General features: G+C 41.8%; 1 protein-coding gene across 3 annotated transcripts in view; it reads right to left on the bottom strand.

Annotated features, from left to right (window-relative positions):
* LOC149308879 (E3 ubiquitin-protein ligase MID2) overlaps positions 1–21,100 on the bottom strand; it is a 203,834-nt gene that overhangs the window by 26,199 nt on the left and 156,535 nt on the right. For all 3 annotated transcript variants that reach the window (XM_089536612.1, XM_089536613.1, XM_089536615.1), the window contains exons 4-6: positions 19,234–19,341; positions 8,418–8,566; positions 3,866–3,993 (exon numbers count right to left, since the gene is read on the bottom strand). In XM_089536612.1, the coding sequence (XP_089392738.1) occupies positions 3,866–3,993; positions 8,418–8,566; positions 19,234–19,341 (385 nt within the window). The remainder of the gene's footprint in view (positions 1–3,865; positions 3,994–8,417; positions 8,567–19,233; positions 19,342–21,100) is intronic.

The raw sequence follows: 21,100 nt of genomic DNA on the forward strand, positions 1-21,100 counted from the left end.
AAAGTATTTTCAAAAGCAGACTGCAGTATCCAGGTAACTCAATTGAGGACAACAGTTCTGTATGCCTCTCAAGACAAGGCCAATGGCTAAAAGAACACCAAATCTCCTTTCATTTCAGCAACGGCTTGTCCTCAATTTCTAGATCAGGATCAGATCAGCCTACCTTGCACCTTCTAGTTATTTTAAAATACCATAACTCCTACTCAGGCTTCCTGAGTACACTGGTCATCTTGGCTGAGGCACCTGGAAGACGCAAGGTTACATACCCTCTGTTCTAGATAATTAAAATTAGATCAGCACATCCACAGCTGGGGCTTGGGCTGGACACTGCAAGGCTGAGATGGAGGACAGAGCCTATCTAGTTTCCCTCTTTCTGCCTCAGGGCTGGGAGCAAGGAAGGTAGAGCAGCATCTGGGAAAGGGATTCCAGTAGCACAGGGAAGCAGAGTGGCAAGAGAAGGAGAAAGGAGTCTGCCCTCTCCATAATTCTTGGAAAGGCTGCTGTGAGAGGAAGCATTAAATTCTTTAAATTTCCTCTTCATTCAGAATTGTCAAAAAAGCACCTTTAAGCCTTGCTGCTGCAGTATATAATTACATGTTACTTTAATCAGTTAATTGATAGACTCATCCATATGAAAATGAGGCATCCAATTTGCTTAAAGATCCGTAACTCGATGATGAACAAATTGATAGGTTTTTCACGAAACATGTATTGCGCCCTTGTTAACGTACTCAATACTGAACGATTTGGGGACAAGAAGGGAAAAACATAATCCCATCACATATCTTCTGCTGATTAAACATAAGACACAGTCTATTGGGCAAGCCATGCTGAAATGAATAGAGGCTGTGCAAGAGCATGACTGGATGGAGGACCACTAAATTTAGCCTACCTGCATTTTCCAACTATCTATGGTAGGGGTGGTTGACTGGTAGCCATCCAGATGTTGTTGGATTGCAAATCCCATCAGACCTAGCTAGCCTAGGCAATAATGGGGGATGAAGGCAGTTATGATCCACAAGGTTTCTACCCATGATGTACACCTTTAACATTACAGTGAGCTGTATGTCTTTGAGTATGTAGCTCAGTGGTAAGACCATTTGTTTTGCATGTGGAGGGTCTGCTGTTAAATTATTAGCAATTCCAGTTTTTTAAACACAGATCAGGTAGCAGGTGATGTTCATTTTCTCAGATAAGGAAAAAGCTTTACACGGAGCTCTTTCAGTGAGGGGAAAATAATGGTCAAGTGAGGGATAAGGAGACTGACTTTGTACAAAGCAATTCTATGATTTCTCATTTTCCACTGGACTGTTTCCTGGTCTTACAATTGTTTGCAGAACCTGAAGATGTTCTTTTGGGGGACAGCTATCCCTTGACTGCCCAAGTAGCATAGTCAGTGGCCATGCTGTTAGGGAGATTCTGGAAACTGTAGTCTCAAAGAGGATCTTTTTTTCAAATTCTGAATGCTCTTGGTAGCACCCAAACTTCATTCTTCCACCTTAATAAGTCTATTGATGAGTTCTGCCCCCTGACTGTTGAAGGACACATAGGCTAGAAGCAGAAAGAAATATTAAAGCAGAATTTAAAGTGGTTTGAGAAAAGCCTAGCCTGGGCAGGCTCTACCATAAGCATGGGGATGCCAAGGACAGAAGTCAGACCTTGGTACACAAGGTCCTTTTAATTTTTGACAGCAAGAACTAAACCCAGGACCCTGTGCCAGGCCTGTAGGGGATGGTGGGATGTGTGGCACAACTATCAGCAGGACAACCATGGGGAAGGCAGATGTACAGTACTGAAGAAAAATGAGAACGGTAAGAAATATCCACATAACGGATGGCCAACAAAGCTCTCATCTGTCCAACTGCCATATGGCAAATGACCAATAACTTTTGTGTGTTTTCCACGACAATGCAATATATTTTAGCTCAGGCATTATCAATCTGGCACTTTCCAGATGGACTACAACCTTCATGGATTAATAAGAATATTAATCCAAAACATCCAGGGTGGCGTATCAGGTTGGAGAAGGCTGTGTTTGCCTGTTATTTCATTTCCTAGCCCTGCTTTTAAAGACTTAATCTTTTGCATTGCTCCAGATATTAACAAGGTGCTAATTCTCATTCTTTCTGCAGCTTATGCCCAGCAAAAGACTTTATCAGAGTGATTGGTGGCCACTTCTGTAAAGTGACAGATGGCTGGGAGGAACACCCATCCACAGAAGACAGTGAGATTCAACATTAATGATGTAATATTGCAATCTGAAGCAAGTATTTCAACATAATTAGGTTAACAACTAATTAAAACCAAGCTGGCCCATCACAACTTGTGTGGTGCAGAAGGTAGGGTAGCCTAAAATGGCTTTTTAAATTGAAATCTTTCAAACAAGTCACATTCTGCTGCTCACAGTCAATTTTCAATTACTCTTCTATGGAAAAAATGATTTGCTTTTTTATATGTTTCTTAGGGCAGGGGTTTCACCATTTGATCCTCCAGATGCTTTGGACTCCATCTCTCAAGGTCCCTGACCATTGGCCATGCTGTCTGGGATTATGGAACCAAGTCCAACAACATACAGAGGGGGCCAAAGGGTGAGAATCATTGTTTTAGGGAACTATGGAAAAATTTCTCCAAACTACATTTTGAGTTTTAAAAAAGAATATCTCTACCTTCTTAACTGGCTTGCTTAAGCTGCAATTTATTGATGATGGTACAGTCAGGAAATGCAGTCAACTGGAAGCTGCCTTCTGTCTTATAGGAGAAGCATCACTGGAAAACCAGTCCTTTGTGGAATGCTTTTAATTATGACATATATCAGAAATACTCGGAAATGTCAGCCTGGGCAAACAAAGACCCCAGGTCCCTTGAGGATCAGGAGAGCAGCTGGAATTTTCTGTTGCTCCAAGAAGTAGGATTAGAACCAGTGAAAGGCAACTTCAGAGATGTAGATTTGGCTGAACCCAAGGAGGAATGTCCTAGCAAAAGAGTTGTGTTTAACAGTGGAAGAAACTATTACGAGGTTGGTGGCTCTCCTTCACTGGTGGTATTTAAGCAAATCTGTCACTGAAACTAGTTTCACCTACACTGTAGGCCTGAGGACGGGAAGTCCTTCAGATGCTGTTGGACTGCAGTGTCCATTGGCTCTAGCTAGTGCAGTTAATGGTAAGGAATCACAAGGATTACAGTTCAAAAGGATATGGAGTACTGCATGTTCCCATGAGAGCCAACATGGTGTAATGATTTAAGTACTGGGACTACAACTCTGGAGACCAAGGTTCAAATCCCTGCTCAGTCATTGGAAATCCATTTGGTGATCCTGGGCAAGTTGCACTCTCTCTGCCTCAGAGAAAAGTAAAAGCAAACTACCCTCTGAACAAATCTTTCCAAGAACACCCTGTGATAGGTTCACCTTAGGGTTGCCGTAAGTCGGAAACAAATCAAAGGCACACAACAACAACATTCCCAGTCCACTAAGCCAAGTGACACACAACTCCCAGGGCTGACTTCAGCATATGGTAACAAGTGAGAGTTCACATCTGGTAACTTCCAAGATGAAACAACTGGCACAAAACTGTGAATCCACAGTGATATGATCTGCAGTGACATGCCAAATAGCCATATCTTACATTTAGTGGCCTTCTTTGCTCTTGGTTGATGGAAACAGAGCCCCAAAATATCTAATAAGCTGTACTATTGATTTTAAAGAACCTCCGATGTCATTTAGAGATTAATTTCTTCTCCTCATCCCCATTCACAGGGGTTTGTAGCAATGACGGAATGGTAAAGCAGAACAAGGCAGAAGAAATAATAGGGCTTGGGGCTGGAGGAGTGAGTGGGGAGCGGCTGGGACTGCAAAACTGGCACAAACCTGTGAGATAATCCAGCCCCTCCAGCAGTTTCTTCTCTCTGGAAAAATCTAAAGCAAAGTTTTCAAAGGCATCGTTAAAATTGATATCGGGTATCAAAACTTGAGAGGATGCGGTTGCCATGGCGACCCTGAAAGACAGAAGAGAGCATCAATATACATTAGGCAGTATTTGCAACTCCCAGTCGGCGCTTTGATTTTTAATTAAAGAGCTGCAAACAGCCTTGCAGTGATGTAACCTCCAGCAGGAAGTGGTTTGGAAGGAGGAGAGACTCACAAATTTAATATTCAGGACCTTAATCGCTTATGCGAGAGACTGGTGGTTGGGTGATGGTGAACTGATCCATACAGTCACCCCAATTCAGATATTTTTTGTTGATGTCCACAACAACTATCAACATCCCCTTCACCTCCAGGATGTGCCAAAATCAGAAGCCCTTGAAGTGTGCTTCCATGGTTCCTAAAGCTACCAAGGTTTTTTTGTGGGGGAATAAGGAAGAAGATGGAAGAACTCACAGAGAAGGGTTGGAGATGCTGTTGCCTAGATTCAGTGAACAAGGTGAGGCAACTGGAAGACAAAAGACTTGCCTAGAAGCACCCAGAGTCTCACACTCTGCCAAAGGAGTAGCCTTTAACTTTACATATATTACAGCAATGGTTGGGGAAGTTACCTTTTTGGACCACACTTTACAGAATTCCCCATCCCACATGTGCCATGGCCCTCATGGCTGAGAGTATTGTGAGACCTATAGTCCTGAGGGATTCTGAGACTTGTAGTATAAAAGTGACAAATAAGTAAACATAACAGTGATAAATAAGTAATTTTGGTTTTTTTTTGTCACTGTTATGTTTTAAATATTGTTAACTTGTTTTAAATTACTGCTTTTTTTAAATTAAGCAGTTTATTTAATTATCTTTTTTTTTATTATGACAATGATATTTTTAGCCAAATTTTGTTTTAAACCACATTGGATTCCATATTTGGGAGAAAAGTAGATTATTAAATAAATAAATATTTAACTTCAGTCTATACCATGGGATCCACCTTTCATTTCCTTCCTCTATACACCAGGCTTTCCTCTGAACAATTCCAATTTCTGCCACTTTCCTTCCACATGCTCCTTCACTGCCATCTTTACTCCTTCTTCTGTTTCAATGGGCCTGAACAGACAGGCCAAAATAAAGGTGCTTTGGGTCACTTTGCAGGCATGCTGTTTAAATGCTGCATGCATCCTAAGAGGCCAGAAGCTGCACCAAAACCACACTCCAGTCCTAAGTACTAGAGCGCAGCTTTGGTGCAGCTTCTAGACTCTTAAAATTAATGTGTCATTTAAACAGTATAGCTTCAAAGTGAACCGAAGCAGCTTTATTTTGGCCTGTCTGTTTGGGCCCAAAGTCACTTTAAAAGAAGATAACCCTCGCTGCATCTTCCAATATGTGAACAGCTCTCTTGTGCAACATGGAGTGAGTTGATTCTTTACTACTCCAGATGACAGAACCCCAACCAAGAGATTCCAATTACAAGAAAGGAGAGTCCAGCAAAGCATTAGGAAGAACTTTCTCACAGTAAGAACTCCTTGACAGTAAAACTGACTTATTCAGAGGGTGGTAAGTTCTTCTTCACTGAGTTTTTAAACCAGAGATTAGATAGCCTCCTTTCAGAGATGCTTTAGCTTGTAGATTCCTGTGCTGAGAGTGAAATGGGCTAGTTGTGAATCCCTTCCAGTTCTATAATTTTACTAGAGAAAATGTCTTAGAATTAATGAGTGGCAATTGACCATGATGTGATGCTTATGGGATAAGCATTGGTTCACAAATAATTTACAACCATTTCAAAACACAGCTCTGAACTATTTCTTACACTCTCAGTTCACAGTACCTTAAACCTTATGGATTGTAGTTCCACTGCAGCAACACTTCCCTCCCCAATCTTATAACAGTGTTCCAAACCTGGTGCCCTCCAAAGTGTTTGGACTATAACTTGCCACCCATAGCATAGCACAGCATGTTTGACTTGTAGTCCAGAATATTTAGAGGACACCAGATTGGGGCAATGCTTCTTTCTCCCCTTCTGCTTAATGACTGAGTAAATAAAGATGATCAAATAATAACATAATGGCATTATGCATATCTGCTTAGAAATGAGACCATCTAGAGCCAGCAAGAACATAACACAGCATGTCATTGATAGGATGAAAGCCCTAGTTGTTTGTTTCCCAAAGGTTAGCACCGTCAGGTGTCATCACCAGGAGCCCTGGTGGCGCAGTGGTTAAATGCCTGTACTGCAGCCATTCACTCAAAACCACAAGGTTGCGAGTTCAAGACCAGCAAAGGGCCCAAGCTCGACTCAGGCTTGCATCCTTCCGAGGTCGCTAAAATGAGTACCCAGACTGTTGGGGCAAATTAGCTTACTTGCTAATTAGCTTACTTGCTGTTCACCCCTATGATCTTTGGAATAGCGGTATATAAATAAAACATATTATTATTATTATTATCACTCTTCTACAACTAACTGAGACTTCTGTCCCTCCTTCCTTCCCCACATACAGATCTCTTTTAATTAACTAAATTAGGCAACAGGCCAGAATTCAGAAATGGTATTTTTGGACTACAATTTTGTATGGTTCTAACCTTAGTATAAGTACTTCTAAAGTGAAAAATATAGAATATTTCACAAATTTGTGTCTCATCTTTGCATGACACAACTCTCAGAATCCCTCAGTCAGCATGTCCAACAGTAACAGCGATGTATATAAATCAGATGTTTTAGACTCATCAATATGTCAAATTCTTGCTGTCTACTGGACTGCAGGTCTTACTTCATTCAAGACTTAGGTTGCATCAATACTGCAGAAATAATGGAGTTTGACACCACTTTAACTGCCATGGTTCAATGCTATGGAATACAGTGGACCCTTGTTATACGCTGGGGTTTGGTTCCAAGATCCCCCACGTATAACAAAATCCATGGATGCTCAAGTCTCATTAAATATAATGACATAGCAAAATGGTGTCCCTTATAAAAAATGGAAAATCAAGGTTTGATATTTGAAATTTATACTTTTTTGAACATTTTCAAACCGTAGATGCTTGAATCCATGTATAAAAAAATCTGTGTATAAGAACGGCCAACTGTACCCTTATAAGCCCTTAAATGGGCTACATTAAGGTCTTCATAAAACTTCACCAAGGTCTGCTTTCCAGAGTAGAAAAACAGCAAGAGCACATTCTCTACGACTGGACCATGCCCCTGCCATATATTCTATGCTAGGACTTAATAATGGCCGCCACATCAAGTAATAAGGAAAATGGAACCTCAAAGCATATTCCCTTGCCAAATTACAGAATAACTACAAGCCACTCACACACCCATAGGGTTGGAAGGTACAGATTCTACACAAGACAGTAAAGCTCCCAGGGGACCTACTTTCTAGTTTTTGGAAACTAGCCCCTAGCAACTGTGGTTTACACTCACGAGAACAAAAAAGAAGAAGGGAAGAAAGAGAGTCTGACCCGGTTTGGCAACAGCAATCCAACCACATACATCTTTACTTCTGCTCTCTTCCCCAGCCTGATGGCCCACTTCTGTATTCTCTCTGATCTCTTTGGGGTTTATTTGACAGTTGCAACAGCAGCTCCAACTCCCAGCTGTTAATTTGGCTGAGCTGGAGGCGCTCTCATGTACTTAAGGAAAGCTCTCATTAAATCGGTAAATAATTGAAAGCAACAAAACCAAAGACTCCTCCTTCCCCTTTGTGGGGGTGTTGGGTGATCTATGTTGGAAAACAGAGCAGAAAGAAAGAAAGGAACAAGCTGCAAAGATCCAAATTTGCTCAGAATTGCTAGTGAGAAAGTGGATTACTGCTCAGAGATGCCAATTGTTGCCACTGGAGGGGATGGGCAGGCAGGAGAGACAATAATGACCAAGATAGATCCATGGTCCAAATTTGTATAAGGCACATAGTGCAGTGGTTTGAAGGTTGGACTATGGTTCTGGACAACACCGTTCAAATCACTGTTCGGCCATGAAACCCACTGGGTGACCCTACATTCTCTTAGCCTCACAGGATGACAATGGCAACTCCCCTCTGAAGAAACTTGCCAAGAAAACCCCATGATAAGTTCAGCTTAGGGTTGCGATAAATCAAAAATGACTTGAAAGCAACAGCATCTATTCTTATAAGAACGCTTAAAAGAACTCATGATTCTCCCTTGTGGGGTAAGAAAAGGAGGAAGAAGAGAAATAGCAGCTATGGTGCTGAAGCCATGGCAGTAAAAAGGAAGTACAGTATTAGGAAAATGGCCCAGTGATGGTGTATTGAACAAAGGTCTGGGAAAAAAACAGGAGCTGGCACTCTGAGAATGGGTACCCCCCCCCCCCCCATTATTCTCTATAACATCCATGAACTTCACAATATCTCTAATGATGCTCCAACACAATGTCATGGAGGGAACAGGAGCTTAGGCTGATAGCCATATGGACCCTCCCTCAAGTCAAGAGCTCTAGCTGCTCTCCCAATCCCTTTGAAGAGGGAAAGGGGGCTTGCAGCAATACCTCTCTGCCACATTTTTTGCCGTCTGCAGGAACCGTGCATGGTCATTCTCCTTCAGGATGTGCTCGGCTTGGTTGATGAGGACGGTTGACCGTTCCAGGCACTGTCGGCAGTTGGCTACCTGCTGGGCCAGCTTCCTCAGCTTCATCACCTTGGAGAGGAAGGGGAAAAAACAAATAAGAGGATGCTTAACTGGAAAACTCATTAGTTGTGCAGGCACGCACTATTTGAAGGGAACAGCTGGTGCCACCAAGGAATTGCAAGCACATCTGAGGTACCTCTGTAAAAACCAAGGGGAAAAATGAAGCCTTCCTCGTGGAGGGGGAGGCTGCAGAATAAACAAATGAATGAAAGAACAATGCTGGGGAGCTAATCTGCCCCAGGGAACTCTCCTTGCCAGACAGATGCTAGGAAGGGAAGTGTTGTGGTCATCACAGGCAGGGTCTTTCTCCATGGGGAATTTAGGCTTTGGGGGCCCTGGAGGAAAGAACAGCTTTGAGAGGCTCAAAGGATCACTGGTGGGTACGTGCTTGGAATCTATCATTATATTTAACAGTGACTGTTGTCCTGTGGAGTGGGGAGGAAAGGGGCTGTTCTCAGGGAATACAGTGTCAGGATACCCTAGTCCTCCCTCTCTTCTTCTCCCATTTCACTCACTCATTCTATTAGAATGCACTTTTTGCATTAAAATCTAAATTTAGACTGGATGCCCATTGGGGCATTGGACCTATCACTTCTTGTTTGCTGTCCTGCTTTCTGTTCCTCTGCAAATTGTCACCTATGTTAATGGTGCTGTGTACATAATGTACAGCAGCACTCCTTGTGGACCCGAAGGGGCAGGATGAGGTTCATCTATCTTGCTGCCAGCCACAAAACAAAGCAAGCACATGAATGGCTAATTAGGACTCTCTTAGACAAATGGGAGAAGAAGGAGCTATGTGAAAAAGAGATGTTATTGGAATGGACAGACTTGTTATTGTAGACTCTGATATATGGAGGTATCACTCTCTAGTCCAACAAACCCAGTGCTTGAGGAGGGAAATCCAGAATGAGAGGACCACCAACTTCTCCTTGAAGGTTTTCAGCAAAGGAAAACCTACCACACCTCTAAATAAGGGGCACAACTTAAGAAAATTATTTTGGAGTTCAACTTCCACAGTCCCCGAGGCAGTGCAGTCACGGGTGATTCTGGGAGTTATAATTTTTCCAAGCTCTATAACTGGTTCTTTTGTCGTGTACACACTTATTTTACATTGGCTGAAATCCTGTATGCCACAACACAGTATAGTAATTGTACATGCAGGCTACACTGGACTGACGTATCTACTCTCTCCAACACTTACCATACAGTCTCTGAAGCTCTCCTGCATGACCAATTCCATACTTTGCAGGAAGATCAGAGAAACAATGGCTATAGACATGAAATGACATCAGTGCTGAGATCCACACTTAACAATGTTGCCATGCTTATTGATGTGTTTGAATATATCTGTGTAAATGTGGGATGATGTCCTATTGGTGAAGCTGGGAGAAGTAAAGATGGTGTACCACAGCAGAGTATGGGATAATGATCAGATGTGTGGGGAGGAAGTGTGAGTTGCCAATTACCAAGGTCATTCTTGTGAGAATCTGTAGCTTGTTACACAGAGAAAATAAGGAGCAGCCAGACTTGGAAAAAGAATATGTTTTGAATTACTGACAACTGGGGTGATGGCTTTTGTAATGGGTGAACTGTTTTATCTTGTGTAACTGGGGGGAAATTCCCCAGTCCTAACAACAACGATGTAGGCAGATGTTTGGGGAACAGTGGCGTCACCTTAGGTTGTCATCTGATGCAGTCCGTACCACCTGCACCTCCGTAGTGATGCCCTGGCCATCCCTTTAGTAATGATGCAAAAACACAACCTTTCATATGTTTTTGGACTACAACATCCATTAGTTGTTCGACAGTGGAACACACTCCCTCAGAGAGTGGTGGAGTCTCCCTCCTCGAGGTCTGTAAGCAGAGGCTGGATGGCCATCTGTCAGGGGATGCTTTGATAGAGAGTTCCTGCATGGCAGGGGTTTGGACTGGATGGCCCTTGCGGTCTCTTCCAACTCTACGATTCTATGATTCTAGTTCTAGCCAGCTATAGCCAGTTGTAAGAGATATTGGGAGTTGTAGTCCAACAGCATCTGGAAGGCCACACATTTCCCATGCAGTGGGAAATCACTGTAGAAATTCCCCATAGAAATCAACACATATCATTGTCGCCAAATAAAATTTGCTTCTGTTGCCAGTGCCTTGCTCATCCTAGAGTCAAAGCAAATGTGATGCCATTCAGGCAATTAGCAATTTCGCAAATGTTTTGCTTTTTCTACTCCTTTAAAGTAAATGGCTGTTGGGGGGGGATGATCTGATTCAGGACTTGATTCAGCTAGGGACAGCTAGGGACAGGGAAAGCTTTAACAGTTTGCCTGCTGCAAGAATCCTAATCTGTTAACAGCCTTCCATGTGCATTTATTTGGTTCCCCCTCCCCATCAAACTTATCACCCAAACTGTAGCACAAGCACTAAATGTATGAATGATGGCATGTTTAGACAGGCCCTTTAATCTGCCTTTTCTGACTGAACAATCTCCATCTACGCCTCATCATTCTTTGGCTATCCTAAGCTGGAGAAGGCATAAGAGCTCTGTAGTTTTATCTCCCTCTTTTATCTGGATTCTTCCATGTTAATTATTTATTATGCTCAATTAATTATGTGCATAAGCCCAGAGGCATTTGGGCATGGGGTCTATTTCAAGGGGAGAAAGTAAAAGGATTTTGGACACACACATACCTCTCTCCTTCCCAACCCAGCTGGAAATATAGCGAGGGAGTTACATGGATGCACACACACACCACTGTACACAGAAGCATACATATATATTCAAAATTTTCGGGCACACAAATTCCCTCTTCACTGCTTTTTGGGGTACTCCTGTGCTCTGTTCAGAGCCCCACTGAGCTTGCATGGCAGCACTTTCCTTGTGAGCTTCTAAATCAGAGCTGGAGCTGCTGCCTTGGGGCAACCTGTCAGTTTGAAGTCCGTTTTTGACAAGCGATGGAAAGATGGCAGAGCACTGCATTAGTGACGAGCAGAGATGCTGCAGCATTTCTCTTTCTTTCTCAGGGTACCTGTCACTTCTATCAAAGAGGGCATAGTTAACCCTCGCCTTGTTGCAGAGCTTGCAGAAGTTACTTTTTTTAAAAAATTAAAACTGCCAGAAATCATCTAACAGCTGTAGTCCAAAAAACTCTAACATGGTGCCAACCATAGCATCATTCCCACCCTTCCTAGGATGTGCTCAAACTTGTTTTCTCTCCAGGGTTTCTGAGGGGAGGGGTGTCAGATTTGACAAAAAGCACTGACAATAAACAGGAACTAATCACGAACACTTCCAGTTCCAAAAGAGCAAACTACAACGGAGTCTCCTTCTTTGGAGGTTTTTAAACAGAGGCTGGATGGCCATCTGTCGGGGATGTTTTGATTCTGTGTTCTTGCATGGCAGAATGGGGTTGGACTGGATGGCCCTTGGGGTCTCTTCCAAGTCTATGACTGTATGAATGGAGTCCTGAAATAAACAACACACAACTCTATCCCTCAGCTCTAACCTAGTGCCCTTGAGATGTTTTGGATTACAACTCCTTTTTCATGGGATTTGGGGAAGATGGGAGTTATAGTCTAAGAGATAGTGTAGTCTAATATATTGATTATGTATTCCTGCGTAGCAGGGGGATGGACTGGATGGCCCTTGTAGCCTCTTCCAACTCTATGATTCTATGATTATCCAGCCCAATCTCCATGTAAGAATGGGTAAGAATCTCAATTCAGTTCAAAATGCTAGAATCATACAGTTGGAAGAGTCAACAAGGGCCATCCAGTCCAACCCTGTGCTGTGCAGAAAGGCACAGTCAAAGCACTCCTGGTGGTGGGTGGGACCTGTCATGTATTCTTAAAATGTCCCTCATAAAAGGCAATTATAACTACTTAACACTGTTAGAAAAGATTAAATTAAATTAAAAATATCCAAAGAACACATGCAGTATAAAAATAGAAACTTTGAAGATCTACAATTTGATATGGATGTACAGTGGTCCTGCCACATTCGCTGGGGTTAGGGGTGAAGGACCCCCATGAATGTGGGAAAAACACAAATAAAAAACCACTATTCTTTTTACCTGAAAGAACACCTTTCTAGGAATCTCGAGGTCCTCCAGTGCAACTCCATGGTCGACATCTGCCAAAAGTTGATCATAAATTCATGGTGGAGGACCTACAGATGCCTAGAAAAGTATTTTCTCCAGGAACTTCTGGAGTCAACCTCTGGCAGAGTTGCACTGGAGGACCTAGAGATTCTTAGACAGAACATAATCATTAAAACTACAAATAATCAAAGCTGCAAATATGGAGGTCCAATTGTAGACTTGCCTGAAAAGGTTTGTATACAGGGAAATCTTCTGAAGCAAAATAACTCAGCAGCCAACAGGATCTGGTTCCAATATGAGAGAACTCCAAAGAAACAACATCCAAGATTCTTATGGTACCTGGAAAGCTAGTATACCCTATTATGGCCTGAACCTTTATGGAGTATACTGCACTTGATCAGATCCAAATAGCAGTTCAGGTTCTAGGAAAGGCTGGTTTGCAGGGCCAGATGAAGACATTTGTTGCATCAGACAAAGCATAAGGTCTCTGTCCCACCCCAACCTGATGTACAACTAGATTAATATTTGAAATTTCCTCAGACAATACCAATGAAAAAGGCAACAGGAAAGGATCCAGAAATCCCTACTGTAAGGGGTACAAGACAAGCTTTGTGGCCAGGAGTTGATAAGGAACAGTGTGAGCTCCGCTGGTGCTCCCAGCATGTGTCTGAAGAGGTGGCTGTCTCATTCTGCTCAATGGTTGGTCTGATCTAGTTTGATTCTCTGACATCCACATGCCGATAGCAAAGAAGGTAACCCAAACTCAAATGAAAACAGGCTCCACATGAGCCCGTCTCAAGCTAACATGGGCCTGGGATTGCAAGGCATCCCTTATTATGTAGAATGTCTTTTGAGGGCCAGAAAAATTGTCCCTCATAGGACTGGCAAGTGTCCCTTATTATAAGGGTTGGAAAGCCTTTCCTTTTATATAGACTGAACAAGTTGCCAAAAAAATCCTATATTTTGGGTTGTGGGCCTTTCATAAAGACACAAATATGTGTTGTCATGAAATTTATTAATTTGGACAATATGTTAATTTTGAATGTGGATAATATGTTAGAGAAATACATGACTAGGTTTACTAAAATCAATACAGTACTTTCATTTGATACTGAAGTAAAACACATATTTGCTGGTACAGCTGGCCCTCCACATTTGTGGCTTTGACATTTGTAGATTTGATTATTTGCATTTTTTTTATTAATATGTTGTCTCTAGGAATCTCTAAATCTTCCAGTGCAAGTATGCTGGAAGTGGACCATAAAGTTGTGCTGGAGAACCTAGTCATTCCTATAGAAAACACTTCTCTAGGTACCTGTAGGCCCTCCAGCATGATTCTATGATCAACCTCTGCCAGAGGTTGATCATAGGGTTGCACTGAAGGATCTGGAGATTCCCAGAAAGATATTATCTTGGGTAAAAGAAGAGAGGTTTTTTTATTTGCAATTTTTCCACATTCACAGGGATCCTTCACCCCTAACCCCAGCAAATGTGAAGGGACCACTGTAGCTACTTCATGGTTGTCAGCTGTGCATGTCATGAATTTTAACTGCCCCTTATTGCTGTTTTGACAACCTGGAAACTCTACTTGTCTCCCTGTGCAAAACGAATGCACTGAAGAATTCCAAGCTCTGGCTATCAAACAGAATCTCATATTCTGGCTCCTGGAATCCTTCTCTTTCAGGGGAAGCAGAATGAAGCTCCACTGATGGCTCTGGGATGAAGTTGTACTCCTTTCCAATCAATAACAGCTTGATTTATGACTGATATTTCTGCTACTGCTCTGGCCTGGGGGTAATTGTGCTACCTAGTAATGGTCCTGCTGCCAAACACAACTAGCAAGAAATTTACACAGTCACTGGCCATAAATCTGTGCTGTCTTATTCAGTTATCTGAGATGGAGCAAATACTGGTGTCAAATGCACCAAACTTCACAATGCAACATCCCTGAGGCAGCTAAGAAGCAGCATGATGACAGACTCTCAAAAGGACATTTGCAAGCTGTAGGAGCACCCACCACCTTCACTAATGTGGAGATTCTAGCTCAGAAATGAAATACTGGAATGGATTTCTCAGTGCCACAAGCTCAGATCACCTTCTTTACATGCAGACAGACTGCACTTTAATCCATGGCATCGCCAATTGAAAAACAATCTGATGACAGGTGATGGGAAAGACCCAGGCCCAGCAAGGGAACAGCATATACTTCCCTTATATTTAACAAAAATGACTACACTTGAACGGTTACTACATTTTAAGGTTGTTGCTGTGCTATTGGTGCCTTATGTTTCTGTGCCTTATGTTTCCAACTTATGGCAACCCTAAGGCGAACCCCAGTTTCTTGGCAAGATTTGTTCACGGGGCATTTGCCATTGCCTTCCTCTGAGCCTGAGAGAGTGTGACTTGCTCCCAGTGGGGGTTTCCGTGGCCAAGCAGAGAGTCAAACCTTGGTCTCCAGAGTCTTCATTAACACTCAAACCTCTGTGCCATGCTGGCTCTCACTTTTCTTAGGATATGTACTGAAAGACAGCTATACTTGTTATATACTGACAGTTTAATTTTCTTTTGCAGAGGCATAACTATAACATCTCCAGCTTCACTTACTCACTCTCTGCATTACTTATCAGCTCCATGTCAAGTTGAGAAAAATCTGATTCATAACAATTTTTTGAATATTTCATTTCACTAAATGATGTGCAAGTTCGTGGGCAACTCATGACATTTGTCTGAACTACATGTACTTGTGACTGATTGAGAAGTAAGAGATTTCGCAAAATAGAAACAAGCTTAGCTGAGTTCACTCTTTGCCTTTATCCCTCTGAGCAACAGAGTTTGTTGGTGCCTTTCTCTCATACTAGAACTTTATATCCCATATTTAGCCCACTTTACACAAGTGAGTGCAAAACAACAGTCCAGACAACTATGACTCTCAGTGTGTGTGTGTGTATAAAATTTTCTATCATGCATCTCTGATGTATGCAACGCACATCTCTGATGCATGCAATCTGCATGTACAATCCTGGTGTCCACAGCTCTCTGGGATTTCAGACAGAAATTTTTCCTAGCACTATCTGGAAATGAAATGATGGAATGTGAAGTTGGGACTTTTTTAATATACAAAACATGCCCTCATCACCAAACTATGGCAATTGCTCTTACATCTAAGCAAGACATTTTGGTGAAAACCCCAGGAGAGAAAGAGGACATCTTTCTGCTCCAAAATCCGATGACTATGATCTGGGAGGAGAGCTGCAGGTGGCAAGGAGAGGGTAGGGAAGAAAGTGAGTAAAATGCAGCTGTGCGGAGCAATTAAAACACTTTTCTCCTTGTTGCCAAACTCAGCTCGCTGGTGCTGCTCCTGCCAATCTTCTGCAGCTCACCTTCATTCATCATTACTATGAAATGTCAAAGCCAATGCCAAGTAAGAGAGAGAGAGGCTCATTCCAGCTAGCAGCAGGCAAACCAAACTTCAAATGGCTGTTTGCACAAGGAAATGACTCTCCTGCTGGGACTTAATGGGCTGATAGATGGTTCGTTTATGCCCAGACTCATCAAGAAAATGATTGGAAGAAAGGCAAGGGGGGAGCAGCAAACACCTGGCATGGCAAGGAGGTGAATGGCATGATGCCCAGCAGTCCCTGCACACCAAAGAAGTCCTGGAAGGACAGCAGTGCAGGTAAGGGTGAATACAGATGAGGAGTCCGGTGTTGTGTTTTCTGGAGCAACGTGGGATTTTAGTAATTAAAGCACCCGATATCGGAACTAAGTTCAACCAACCAAGATAAAAGCCAACTAAGTTATTCAAATCTAAAAGACAAGGTACTATTAGTTCTTCAACCTCAGAGTCTAAAATTCTCCCTTTGCTTGAAGCATCTTGCCATAGTGGTTGTGTAATGGTTGCTTTGTTTTATCAAGCATGCATCAATTCTGCCTGCATTTCCTTGGCAATGCCCACATAAAACCAATTTAATTGTGTTTCCAGTTTTGAAAAAAAAATCTATACCAAGCTAGGAAAACCAGGGGAGAGGACAGAATTCTGAATTCTGCAACCTAGATATATTATTACACATACTTCTCTAATCTGGGTGGGTTTCTATTCCTATCATTGCTTATTCTGGTTCCACTAGTCATGGCAGGAGAGTAGAATAACACTGCTGGACACTGATGTCCAGCCCACAACTATAGGAAATCTTACTCAGCCAGCCTTGTGGCTTCAGATATTTCAGCAGATACTCCCCATCTAATATCAAGCACACTTTCAAACTCACTAGTGTGAAAAAAAATTCCGACTGTTAGTAATGATAAACTCTGTGTTAGAAACTCTGGGAAGTTGTCACAATTCCTTGAGAGAGGAGGCCTCACATTGACCTTGTTTTCCACTTTGCGTTATCTCTCTAAATTATCTCTCTTGTGTTATTCATTTCTAAAGGCCAGTAATAAGAGCTTCCACTAATTAATGAACTGTATTCAGCTCCATTCATCAGGGACCAAACATGGTTTCTCATACAGCTGCAAAGCTAGGCTGGAACAGTTGAGCTATGATTGACGAATTAAAATTGCCTTGGATACTGCAGATTTTAGGGGGTTTAAAAAAAGATCTGGCAGTGGAACATGCTTTTTCTCATTCCTGACTTGTTGGATACTTTGTGCTTCTGTGTTACTTTAATTTTGGTCTATTTGAGATACATATCTCGCATGTGTAAAATACAGACTCAATTATTCTTTCCTTGTTTTTCTCTGCTACACCATTTCCAAGTTGCTCTCCCCTACCACTTCAATGCAAATAAATGTACCCATTTAGAAATATGGTACAATATTGGTTATTTCTTGCAACCTTTACATTTGCTTAGACATTGCTACTGAGATTGGATTCTGAGACTTAAAGAAAAGCGGATATACAGTGGGCCCTTGGTATCTGCTGGGAGTTTGGTTCCAGGACCCCGCTGTGGATACCAAAATCTGTGGATGCTCAAGTTCCACTGGATACAATCAAATAGTAAAATGGTGTCCCTTACATAAAATGGCAAAATCTAGGCTTGCCTTTTGGAATTTATATATTTTAAAGCTATTTTCAATCCATGGTTGATTGAATCTGTGGATTAAAAAAATCTGTGGATAAGGAGGGGTGATATACTTGCTCCTTGTCTCCTTCTCCTTTCAGGAACTCCCTGTAAGGTCTAGAGCTCCCCAGACTTGGACTGAGCTGGACAGAGAGGGAATGGAGTGCCATGTAGGGTTGGAATTAGCTGTGGAAACCTCTGGGATAAGGGAGTGGGGAGCAGTTGAGATTGGTGCAGCCAATTTCTCTAAATTTCCACCTTCCAACTCAAGAAGCATTTGACAAGGACTACAAGCTTGGTTTATTTTTTGATCCAAAATGAAAGCTGAATTGATTAGAAAGGTGAATTCTTCACCAAATACATGATCTGACTGTTTCTGTTTCCCATGGAATATGGGCATACAGTATATAGGATTCTAACCAAAGACCTACAAACTGATTTCTTTGTACAAAACTGTTCACTGAAGGAAAGAGAATCTCTGGAAGTTGAACAACTGCACTATTGCTCTCTCCATCCCTTCACTCTCATTCAATGACCAAAAAGATTTGCACTTGCAATATATGTCTCTTTCACTGTCAGTATATGCATTTTGAACTTACCTAGGGGTCACCATGTTCAGTAAGATTTTCTCAAAAGGAAACAAGTCGCATAACAATGCAATCATATACTGTGTATCTTTATTTAACAGTAAGTATCATAGCATTCAATGGGCCTTCATCCCCTAGGATTGTAGACTATTCCTGACCTCTACCCTTTATTCCTATATTATATTAACATTCTTTATTTAGATGAATTGTGTGGCCTTCCAAATGTTGTTGATCTGAAGCTTACAGCATTCATACCTGGGAGTGCTGGGAACTGCAATTCAGCAAAAACAGGGAGGGGCACAAATCCCTTCTCTGATGTAGACATTGCTTCTTGAAATGTGCAGATCTGTGCTTTGTCATCTTTATTTGATTTAGCCTCATATTAACTCTGTAAGAGACGCTACTGGCTTTCTTACATCATGGAAAGGGAAACCAAGATTGTCTAAGACAATTAGGTGCATATAGTCCAGATATAGACACACAGCAGTCCTTGGTGAGACATTGTGCTATAACAATATCATATTATGTTCTTTCTTTCTTTGACCAAAATTCCACCACAAAATTCTGACATGGATATAAACAGAGCTTGAAAAAGAAACCTATTGCACTACAGTTCACCAGATCCCTCAGCCAGCATAGTCAGTGGCTACACTAGGTAGGGGATTCTGTGAGTTGTAGTTCAAAAGGTAAGTTGTCTAAACTCTGGATATAAGAGAGCCAATTATCCTGGCCACTTTGGCTGGCCAGCCCATCTGAATGAAAGGGCTTTACACATGGGCTTTGGCATGATTTCTAAGGGACCGATGAGCACACTGAAATCTTCACATGCCAAAAAGGAAAATGGTATACCAAAGTGGGAAAGGTTTTACCACAATGATGGAGAGGATGAAAAGGAGGTGCAAACTGGGGGAAGGCCAATAAGCAGAGTCTTGTGGTCCTACCTTTGTTTCTTTTATCTTTACAGCAATCACTTGCTTACGCTGACGGATGATTTCCATCAGCTCATCGCACTCCTCCATCAGCTTTGCTTCATGCATGGCTGTGTTCACCTAGTCAGAAAAAACAAAGGAAGCTGTAAGAAGGAACAAGATGGCAGGGCTGACCTGGCCCTGCTATTAGGCAAAACAGTGTTACCTACCAGTCCTTCTTGAAGATTAATCTGGATTTTTCTGGTACACATGGCAAGAATGGGTGGAGACTTTCTAATTGTTTTGACATTAACCTGATTTTACACTCAAAACTATGCTACTAGCTGGTTTCATGGATGTAATTTGGAGCATGAAAACAACTGATCAGAATAGAAGTAAGCATCTCCTCTTTGCAGCTACTGACAACTGCTGCCTCCCACTTCCTTTCTGTAATGTTTGGGTTGTCGCTTAACAAGAGCTGTGTGGGTCTGCCAGAAACAAATCCAACACTCCATCCATCACACCACAATGGTTCTAGTAGCTTCTTATGCAGAGTTTGTTTCTAGTTAACCTCAATGCAATTGAAGTCCTGCTATCTGAAGGACTGCATTTTTTTCATATGAGCATGTTTGGTCATGCCTACATCTGAGGGATATTTGGTGTGGAAAAATGTTCTCAATAACCACTTCAGATCACCCAGGATAGGGCAGCCCACCCAATCCCTATCGTTCTTTCAATGGTAGATAAAGACTTTTTATTCATCAGGTTTTTTGGCAACTGGCTGCATGCTGAGGAAGAGGCTTTTAACAGATGGGGATGTTACAATTTTAAAAGCTGATGTGATTTTGAATTGCTCTTTCTTCAGGTGTAATTTCAATATGATCTGTTTAATTTTTATCTGTTTTAATATGATTACTACACTTGATCTTAGTTAAAAAGCCAAGATATAACTTACTGTGTTTTGTTTCTATCTTTTTCTTCAACGCTGTTTGGAGGCACCCTGAGTACCAGTATATGGAGAAAGGGAGAAATATATAACAAACTGTGCTATCACCCCACTCCATCCTGACATTTCAAGGATGATTCACTTGTGAGCGGGGAGCTCCATGTCCCAAACAAAGTGTTTCTCAGTCTGTGCTGTGCTGGAGTGCTAGGAAGCCTGCATCACAATTGAGAAGCCATTTTTAAAAGCTACACGAAAGACCATTTATCAGAGAAGCTCAGGGGACATTTTTCTAGGTGACTATCTTGATGTTACATTCAGGGCAAAGATAGTGTTAAAAACAGGAGTGGAAAAATTCATTCAATTTGCATTTTACTGCAGAACTATATTTACTAAACTGTAATTGTCCTTAGATTGTTGCACTTTTCAGAAACTGGTGATGCTGTTGTCATTTTTTTAAAAAAGAAATATAAACAGATGTATAATAAAGAGCCATGTGCACAGAAATGCATATATTAGTGGAAACATCAAACAAAAATGCATTATAATTTTTACACATGTTCATGTTTATCTGTGAGCTACTTTGGTCTATCTGTGAATTGCCTTGGATCTCTTCTGGGAGAAAGGCAGTATACAAATTAAATAAGTAAAATAATAGCAATAGCAAGTGCATTTCTATACACCTTACTGGTGCACCTGAATACTCCCTAAGCGGTTTACAATGTGTAAGCCAATTGCCCCCAACAAGTTGGGTACTCGTTTTAGCGACCAACAGAAGGATGCAAGGCTGAGTCGACCCTGAGCCCCTGGCTAGAAGTGAACTCACAACCTTGTGGTTTGTGAGTGAATGGCTGCAGTACAGACATTTAACCACTGCGTGTGTACACACAAACAGTGATGCAGAAATAAGATGCAATCCCCTTAGGGCCAAAGAGATGAGAAAGAGAGCAAAACTGA

Source organism: Sceloporus occidentalis, unplaced genomic scaffold (assembly GCF_023333645.1).
Source record: "Sceloporus occidentalis isolate IW3139 unplaced genomic scaffold, rSceOcc1.0.p SCAF_8, whole genome shotgun sequence".
In the NCBI taxonomy this organism is placed as follows: Eukaryota; Metazoa; Chordata; class Lepidosauria; order Squamata; family Phrynosomatidae; genus Sceloporus; species Sceloporus occidentalis.